The 9,810-nt window shown below is 29.1% G+C and overlaps 3 protein-coding genes across 3 annotated transcripts; all 3 read left to right on the top strand.

Annotated features, from left to right (window-relative positions):
• Positions 1–565, top strand: LOC17895393 (defensin-like protein 4). The gene is made up of 2 exons (XM_023787632.1): positions 1–131; positions 231–565. Exons 1-2 carry the CDS (start codon positions 68–70, stop codon positions 407–409), a joined length of 243 nt encoding a protein of 80 aa, XP_023643400.1. The 5' UTR covers positions 1–67; the 3' UTR covers positions 410–565.
• Positions 566–2,377: 1,812 nt separating this feature from the next.
• Positions 2,378–2,938, top strand: LOC17895220 (defensin-like protein 4). Its single transcript, XM_006303012.2, has 2 exons — positions 2,378–2,504; positions 2,604–2,938. Exons 1-2 carry the CDS (start codon positions 2,441–2,443, stop codon positions 2,780–2,782), a joined length of 243 nt encoding a protein of 80 aa, XP_006303074.1. The 5' UTR covers positions 2,378–2,440; the 3' UTR covers positions 2,783–2,938.
• A 1,748-nt stretch (positions 2,939–4,686) lies between these two features.
• LOC17895214 (defensin-like protein 13) lies at positions 4,687–5,231 on the top strand. The gene is made up of 2 exons (XM_006301200.2): positions 4,687–4,790; positions 4,896–5,231. Exons 1-2 carry the CDS (start codon positions 4,727–4,729, stop codon positions 5,072–5,074), a joined length of 243 nt encoding a protein of 80 aa, XP_006301262.1. The 5' UTR covers positions 4,687–4,726; the 3' UTR covers positions 5,075–5,231.
• Positions 5,232–9,810: the final 4,579 nt, after the last annotated feature.

The raw sequence follows: 9,810 nt of genomic DNA on the forward strand, positions 1-9,810 counted from the left end.
TCTTAAGCTTATTTTATCACACAGCACAATACATATATACATCGAAAACAAAGTAGTAAAAATCATCATGGCTAAGTCTGCTTCCATCATCACCCTTATCTTCGCTGCTCTTGTTCTCTTTGCTGCTTTTGGTTAGTAATGATCTTATCATATATGCAAAATAGTGTTTTAAATGTTATTTTCATTTATTTTGATAACTAACCATGATAAGTATATACATGAATCTGCAGAAGCACCAGCAATGGTGGAAGCACAGAAGTTTTGCGAGAGGTCAAGTGGGACTTGGTCCGGAGTCTGTGGAAACAACGGCGCTTGCAGGAATCAGTGCATTAACCTTGAAAGAGCACACCATGGATCTTGCAACTATCGATTCCCATACCACAGATGTATCTGTTATTTCCCATGTTAATCAACCAAACATCTTTGGTTGTTAAACGTGTGTGTATTTTACATAAAATAAGTCTCGGTTACTCTATGAGTGACTTTTATGACATGCATGTTTATGTTTTAATGTTTGGTGTGACTTTGTTGTTATAATAATATAAAATATTTCTTCTTGGTTTAATTTGTCTTCACACGCGCGGTCATTGTTTTCAAAAGGACTAATTACTTCTCCTAGAGGTACCCTAACAGCATCACGAGTTTCAAGTTGAGAATAAGAAACGTAGTGGTGTATTCAGTAATGAAATATATATATGTAATCCGACTCGATTCCTAGTTTGTGATATAAGAAAAAACTTGTGGGTAAATGAAAATGATCCACGAAACTATGAATTGTCCAATTTCATGCATGATCGATTTATAATATGTTAAAAACTTTTATCTACAAGTTTTTGTAGGAAGTTCATGTCAAATGATTAATAGAGTTATAAGTCAATAGATTTTGCCCGATTTACTATATTCGCGTTGCAAGAATGAAATAGTATTTATGTGTTAAATTTCGGTAAAAAAAAATGATTTTGAACTTAAAAGCTTGTGTTTCAAACAAAAGGTTTCGATTTCAAGTCTTGATCTAGATTTCGGGTCAAATTAAAGTTGTTTTGGTTTAAATTTTAATTTTAATCGCGTAATTGACTATAATTATCTATAAGCAGAAAACACCAACAATGTTTGAAGCACACAAGTTGTGAAGTTGTGCGAGAGAAGCCAAGTTGAACAGTCATATAAACAACAATGCAACAAAAATAAGTGCATTAAGAAATAAAATAAACAATAATGTATTTTCATAAAGCTAATAAGTATTGTCACTCAATGAAGGAGTGTATATATTACATGTATTTATTATGTTTATGTTGGCTTGTTTTAATTGTATTTTTTTTTTTTTGGTAATAGATAGGAGACAAAGGTCTCCTACTCTTTATTAAGTTCAACCCCAAATGTATCCTCCGACAAAACTGAAGTACACTCGTTCGGGCATAAATCTAAAACTTTAAAACCAAGCGGTAATGAGAACGCATAAATCTAAAAATTGTTTTAGTTGTATTTTACTACTGTTTTATCTTCTTATCTATATTTGTTTGCATGTATTGTCCATAATAAGAACTACCCACAATATAGAGAGCAGTTAGCCTATGTATTTGTTTATCCGATGCTTTTGGCAAATTAAAGGTATTTATTCGACAAAGTACAGACTACAAATTAGGACACTTTCTCTAACTGTGGACATAGATTCACCAAGGGTTGAGACAACCATTTCCAGCACCATCAGGTCGATTAAGAAGAACCATTAATTAACTTTGTTTTGAAATGAGATATAGTTGAAATTGATTAGGATTTTAAGTTATGCGGTCTAATGAACGAATACACTTCTTAAGAAACTTAGGGGGTGTACTGGAAGACGGATTTGAGAAGATTTCGGTTTTTTCTTAACTCGCTCATCAGACGATTCTTCATAAGATAAACAGGCGACAATGACATCTTATTATTGAAGTGAGGATATTTTCTTGCTATTCAAGCAAATGACCAATTATAGTATCATTGGTCCCGTTTACTCCTAGTTCTATGCTCATGTAACGAACGGTCTGAAAATTTCTGACAAATCATAACTACTTGTGTAACTCGGTTTGGTTAAAATTTTAAAATCTTATTTTCTTGAGTGGTGACCAAATCAGATTGACCAGCGCTGCCAAAGTGAACAATGAATATGTAGCATTAACTCAAATCCAGTGCATTCAGTTTAGATATTATCAAAGAAAATATGTGGTGGAGAAACCAGCCATCAAATATGAATAAGCCACGATCTTATTAATATCAACTAGCTATACTAGCTAGAAGACACTGCGTGATTAATTTGTGGGGTTACGATCCGTAATAATACGATGCAAAAATAGCAGACTAACTCACCACTATTTCATTATAAATAGAGGCTGGTCTTAAGCTTATTTCATCACACAATACATACATACATACATACATCTAAAACAAAGTAGTAAAAATCATCATGGCTAAGTTTGCTTCCATCATCACCCTTATCTTCGCTGCTCTTGTTCTCTTTGCTGCCTTTGGTTAGTAATGATCTTATCATATATGCAAAATAGTGTTTTAAATGTTATTTTCATTTATTTTGATAACTAACCATGATAAGTATATACATGAATCTGCAGAAGCACCAGCAATGGTGGAAGCACAGAAGTTTTGCGAGAGGTCAAGTGGGACTTGGTCCGGAGTCTGTGGAAACAACGGCGCTTGCAGGAATCAGTGCATTAACCTTGAAAGAGCACACCATGGATCTTGCAACTATCGATTCCCATACCACAGATGTATCTGTTACTTCCCATGTTAATCAACCAAACATCTTTGGTGGTTAATCACGTGTGTATTTTACATAAAATAAGTCTGTGTTACTCTATGAGTGACTTTTATGACATGCATGTTTATGTTTTAATGTTTGGTTGGACTTTGTTGTTATTATGATATATAGATATATAAATTTAAAGTACTATTGTGTAAGTAATATATACATTTAAACTATTGTGTAGTGATCCCCCGACAAAATTATATACGAAAATTTTCCAATTAAATGAACATAAAATATGTCAAAATAAAAGTTTAAACAGGAAGGTCACGCTCAAATTCACCAGAGAAAAACCCTCAATTTACTAATTTGATCGGACTACCAAATTTAAGAGTTGAATTACGGTTATAAAAAAGAAATTAAGATCCGGATACTATTTTGTAGCACCAAATCATTTAAAAAAAATATGTCTTATGATAACAAAAATAATTTGCATAAAAGGTGCGCATGTTTGAGGTGAAGCAAGAAAATATACAAAGTTTCGAATAAAAACAAAAATGATACATATAAGATATCTCAAGAGGAAGTAATGGCCAACATGACGAGCTTTACGCATAGCCTACACCAGTGTCGCTAATGCATCATGGTTCCTCTTCATCTCCACATGCTCTTTCCCAAATCCACATATTAAAAAGTCAAATTTTTGTAGCCAAAATCGTAATTCCCTGGCTAGTATGGTAGTCTAGTAGCCCATAACGTTCACGTTATAGGAAAAATGTAAGTACTTATTCGTAATCTCAGAACATTTAATTTATATTCTATCTAATTTAGTAATTTTAATCTATCATAAAAACCTTACCATTCGATTCCTAATGATCTAATTACAAACTTGCCTTTCGATTCCAACTTGTCCGTGGCTAGTGCTGGACTGCTGGGGCTCTCTTAGTAGGGCAAGAATGCAAGCTGTCGGCACGTGTCAGCAGTTGACAGAGAAAATGTTTATAGAGGAGACAGGTTCTTTGTCAAAGTTTGCGGATGACGACTATGAAGTCGAGAACGAAAACGATTTTTCTTTCGATTAGTTTTTTTAGATTTTACATTGAAAATAAAACAAAAAACAAAAATTGAAATAAGATTTTGCTTCTCGGTTATTCGGATTTGGCAAAGCTAATCCAAGAAGTTATATGTGTGAGGTGGGAACTACGAAATTACACATACAATATATCTATGTGTGTGCTTTACAAATTTGTTAGTCCACACCCTCTAGCAAATTAGCTAGTTTGCTGATTAATATGAGATCAATACCAAAAAAATAAAAAAAAATAATAACTGAAGCATTCTTTATACCCATAGTTTTTGAGTGAATAAAATTTTACACTCAATTCAAAACATTAATAATAACAAAAAAAAAAAAACAAGTGAAAGAGAAACAACATTATTTATAAGTTGTCAGCTAGTGACAGTCCTTGGGGGTTTCAATGAATGGAGAAGAAAAGTCCATAGAGAATATCCAACTTCATGGTGTAATACAAATTAAATGCGATGTGGTCATGACTTATCACTACCACTTGTGTAAACGTACTTGCTAGAATTTGCTGAAGATATTTGAACTTTTGACCAAGTCAAAATAAGCCAACCAACGTGAAACAGATAATGTAATAGCCACCGAATCAAACTTCAAATGAACAAATGTGCCACAAGAAACTAGCCATTTAATCAGCACACTGTTTATGAATAGGTCAAGGTCGACTCAAGATATTACATATCATTAGTTACTTACGTGTTAATATTTTCCAACGACTGTATGTGTTTTTTAAGTCTCTATGGGGTGAATAACACTAATCGTCCGATATATGTACACGTAGCTAGAGAAAATCGACCTTCCCATCATCTTTTTCACTATAAATAGAGGTTGATCTCAAGCTTATTTCTTCAAACTAAAAACACATTATACATTGCAAAAAAAAAAACAAATCTAAGCAAACAACAGTCATGGCTAAGTCTGCTACTATCGTGACCCTTTTCTTCGCTGCTCTCGTCTTCTTTGCTGCTCTCGGTGAGTAATTAATATGGTCTTATCATATGCATGCGAGTTTTTCATATTTTTCTTGTATTTATTTTGATAACTAACTTTGAGAGACAAATCCATGCATCCATGCAGAAGCACCAACGATGGTGGAAGCGCAGAAGCTGTGCCAGAGGCCAAGTGGGACGTGGTCTGGAGTCTGTGGAAACAATAACCAATGCAAGAACCAATGCATTAATCTTGAGAAAGCGCGACATGGTTCTTGCAACTATGTCTTCCCATATCATAGGTGTATCTGTTACTTCCCATGTTAATCTGCAAAAAAACTGTTTAGTACTTGAGCGTGTGTATTTCTATAATTTAAAATAAGTAAGTAACACTCTATGAGTGGTCTTACACATGTACCAGACATCTTTATGTTGTTGGTTTGTTATAATAAGATCATAATTAAGCTTTTATAATTATGTACGACGTCCTACTACTGTTTCTTCTCGTCCATATTTGTTAGCAAGACTGCAACACAAGGCGCACACAAAAATTAGATATCCGATATAAAATCTGAACAAGGATCACTTTCCATAAAATTAAATTAATTGCTATTAGCCTATTACCTAAAGAAAACAAAATAATTGCTTACAGTTAAGAGTATATCCACCAATTTAACAATAAGCTATTTAGCTAACTAATAAAAGTTTTATTATAAAACTTCAGAAAAGAGGTGGTGTTATTAGTAATGAGACTGATAGAATCTTCATGCTAGCAACTTGTTATGTTGTTATAATTAAAGAACTTCCATGTAAGTAGGTTTATATAAACAGAACTGTAATATGGGTGCGGGATATATATGCCATGCTGGTTCATAATCATAACCCATCTAATATATATTAGATGGGTTATGATTATGAACCAGCATGGCATATATATCCCGCACCCATATTAAAATTTCTCAAGCTAATATCTGATGTTGGATTTGTACTGTGTACCACACACCGTATGATACTCATTCCTCAATTTGTTTTTTTTTTGTCACCGTGTTTTGATTGTTAAATAGTTTTTATTTTTATTTTAAACTATTTGATTGTTAAAAAATGTAAGAAATTGATATTATTGTTTTATACTGTTAAATGTTTTGTGAATTATTCCTCTCTGCGTAAATTGTAACTAGAGTTAGTTACCTTTGAATTTTCAGATTGAGGTCAATTCAGAAAAGTAATCAAATATCTCATAAATGTATTACCGTACCGTATGGCCCTATAACATTACATATGTCCCAAAGTCGCGACCATGTTTTGAATGAATATCAGTACTAAGCAATGGCTGCTCGCTAGACGCAATTAACTCTGCGCCATCTGTTATTGGCACTGTTTGCACTTGTCGAACTTTAGCAATATGCTTTTAACAGATGTTGAAAATTGCAATAAGCCGAAAAACTTGAGTCTAAACCTTATCTACATACCAATTCCGTAGAGAGTTTTTGGAAAATATATTTATGTTATTTATAAGAGTATAGTTGCTCTCCCGAAAACTCTCTCACGTTCCGAGACTTATATGTTTACATGCGGCGCCGGCTTGCCATAGGTTTCAGTTTAGATATACTAGGTAATGTCCCGCGCATATGCGCGGGTTGTTGTATATTTATTTAATTATTTTAATTTATTTATTACTTATAAAAATAGATTAAATAAATTTTAATGCTTATGACATTTTTACATGTTATTTATTTAAATCATACAATAGAAGCATACATCCATATCTTTTGAATTTATTCGTTGATTAATTGTTCAATTTTGATAGTAATTTTCTTTAGTGCTTTTAAGTATTTTTTGATAAAATATTTTTAATGATAAAAATAGGAATGATATTGGGAGAATTTAAAAAATACCCTTTTAAAAATACCACTTTTTAAATTTACCCCCTTTTCAAACTTTATCAAAAGAACCACTAAAAGTGTTAAAATTTATCCATATATGTGTGTAAACTTATAAATATAGACAATATGACTAAATGTCTTAGATATTTGGTTTAGTTAAAAACAAATATTATAATTGAAAAATAAATGCTAAATGGACCAATAAGGAGTAACCTTAAAAAATTCCCAAAGAATAATTTTATTTTTAATTTGTTTTTATATTCCTCTTAATTTAAGCTATATCTCTAGGTTTAATTATATTTTTCATCGTTGTAGTATATATAATAGATAGAAAATTGAATATCAAATTGTTTTTTATATAGGAAATCAAGTATAAAATTCAAAGTTAACAAAAATTATAATGTTGTTTATATTATTACATGTTGAATCACAAACTAAATATAAGGATCAGTATTCTTAAAAGAATGTCTTACAAATTGGTTTGATAATTATATAACAAAAAGTTTATTTTGTTAAAATATTACATACTTTTGAAATTAAAATAAATATACATGAATATGTGAGAAAGAAACAAACATCCAATGTAAAATAATGAGGAGGTTTCTTTAGCTTGATTTTCTTATAACCATAAAATATTATTATATATATGTATTACATTTAAAAATATAAAAAACAATGAAGACATAAAGAAATACATAAAAACAAAAATAAATAAAATTGAAAACAAAAGTTTAAACTAAATAATTAATCAAACTCTTACAATGATATTTTAAATGAGTTTTCACCCCATGCAAGAACTTTAAAAAAAACAAAGAGAATAATGAAGATATGAGATATGGTAGAAAAGGATGTGAGAATGGCTATTTATATGATAAGAAGTGATGTAAGTTACATTTTTAGAATAATTAAATTAGAGGAGTTATAATTAAAATTCATAGTGTGTTTAATTGGAATTCAATAAAGAAAACCAATAGTCTTTGGAAATTTATATAATTTTCAGTTTCATTTTAGTAGTAAAGTGTGAATTTAAAGTATGAATTAATATATATGATTAAATATGTTTTTTTGGTTTAATTAAAAATAAATATTATATTTTAAAAAATAAATACAAAATAGAACAATAAAGAGAGTGAAACCTTACTTTTATATATATGATTTTAAATAATTTTCCACCAATAAACCTTATAAAGTGTGAATTTATTCAACCACTAAAATGTTGAAATTAATCCAAATATGTGTGTAAACTTATAAATATACACAAAAATTACCTTTATTTGTGTATAAAATTTTATTTATTTCAATGTCTTACAAATTGGTTTGAATATAACAAAAACATATTTTGTTAAAATAATTACATACTTTGAAAATAAAATGAATATACATGAATATGTGAGAAAGAAAAAAACATATAAAGTAAAACAATGAAAATGGTTTATTTAGCTTGATTTTCCTATGGTGCGATGGTCAGAAATCAATATTTTTGAATCCCATCGATAAAGTCATTTCCTTATAGCCATAAAATATTATTATACATATGTATTATACATTTAATAGTATAAAAAACAATGAAAAAATGAAGAAGTACATAAAATAAAGAAGAAATATAATTGAAAACAAAAGTTTTAACCAAATATATAATCAAGCACTTACAATGATATCTTAATTTAGCTTTCAACCCATGCAAGAACATTAAAAATTAAACAAAGAAAATATTGAGAATATCATATATGGTGGAGGAGGATGTAAAAATGAGTATTTATAGGATAAAATATGATGTAAGTTACAATTCTAAAATAATTAAATCAGAGGAGTTATAATTATATTTTATAGTGTGTTAATTGAAGTTAAATGGAGGAAACAAATAGTCAATTGAAAGGTTATATAATCTATATTAACATTTTTGAAGTACCTTTTGGAAAATAACCTTTTATTTTGTATTATTTGCATAATAAATCCTTGCCATTAAAATAAATAACAAACTTTTAAGATTAATTTTGTAATTAAATTACACCAAAATCGCAAAATTAGAAACTAATATTTATTACATTTAACAAAATTTCCTAAAATGTCTCCCTAATAAATTGATTATCTCTCCAATATCTTTATATGATCTTATTTGTTTTAAAATTTACATTATTACATAAAACATAAGTATAATAAAAATACAAAAAAAATTCCGCATATGTAGCAATTTGAATTTTTGAAAACGGACGTATATTACTCAATCGATAAAAGAAAAAACATATATGTATAACGTCCCACATCGGGTAGAAAATTTTAGACAATGGTTCGGAACCATTATAAATATGACTAAAACTTAAAAATCTAAAATCTTGAATGGAAGATTACAACAAAAAAAAATTACTAAATTTTAGGGAATCCAACATTTTAAAATCTTGATTGGTTAAAAATGAGTTTTTGGAAAACAAAAACCAAAATCTCTCTTGAAATCTATAAAACATTCAAGGTTTATATTTTACATAAATATGATTTAACGGGTTTTAGTTTTATATTTTCTTACGGGTTATCTTACGGGTTAACAAAACAAAAAAAATAACAAATATAACTTAAACATAATTTTTTAGTCCCACGAGTTATAAAAAAATATCCCGCGAGTTAAGTAATAAAAATAACAATCAAAAATACAGTTACACAATTTTAAACACTAAAAAGATGATAAAATTAACAAATATAACTTAAATATATATATATATATATTTTTAGTCAAAACAATCGTCCCGCGGTGTACCGCGGGTTAAAACCTAGTTTAAGTTACAATTTAATAGTAAAGTGTGGATTTCAAGTATGGATTAAAGTATATGACTAAATGTGTTAGATATTTGGTTTAATTAAAAATAAATGCTAAATGGACCAATAAGGAGAGAGTGAAACCTTAAAAATTCCCAAGAAATAAACATATATAACTACCCAAACCATAAATCAAATTATAATGTTCTTTGTATTATTACATGTTGAATCACAAACTAAATATAAGGATCATTATTCTTAAAATAATGTCTTACAAATTGGTTTGATAATTATATAACAAAAAGTTTATTTTGTTAAAAAATTACATACTTTTGAAAATAAATTAAATATACATGAATATGTGAGAAATAAACAAACATCCAATGTAAAAGAATGAAGATGGTTTCTTTAGCTTGATTTTCTTATAATCAT

The sequence above is a fragment of the Capsella rubella genome, unplaced genomic scaffold (assembly GCF_000375325.1).
Source record: "Capsella rubella cultivar Monte Gargano unplaced genomic scaffold, Caprub1_0 scaffold_2, whole genome shotgun sequence".
NCBI lineage: Eukaryota > Viridiplantae > Streptophyta > Magnoliopsida > Brassicales > Brassicaceae > Capsella > Capsella rubella.

Excerpts from the sequence above, each read along its gene's own strand:
- LOC17895393 (XM_023787632.1), top strand. The coding sequence starts at position 68 with ATGGCTAAGTCTGCTTCCATCATCACCCTTATCTTCGCTGCTCTTGTT. Across the intron at positions 132-230 it reads TGTTCTCTTTGCTGCTTTTG|AAGCACCAGCAATGGTGGAA; the intron begins GTTAGTAATGAT and ends ATGAATCTGCAG.
- LOC17895220 (XM_006303012.2), top strand. The coding sequence starts at position 2,441 with ATGGCTAAGTTTGCTTCCATCATCACCCTTATCTTCGCTGCTCTTGTT. Across the intron at positions 2,505-2,603 it reads TGTTCTCTTTGCTGCCTTTG|AAGCACCAGCAATGGTGGAA; the intron begins GTTAGTAATGAT and ends ATGAATCTGCAG.
- LOC17895214 (XM_006301200.2), top strand. The coding sequence starts at position 4,727 with ATGGCTAAGTCTGCTACTATCGTGACCCTTTTCTTCGCTGCTCTCGTC. Across the intron at positions 4,791-4,895 it reads CGTCTTCTTTGCTGCTCTCG|AAGCACCAACGATGGTGGAA; the intron begins GTGAGTAATTAA and ends GCATCCATGCAG.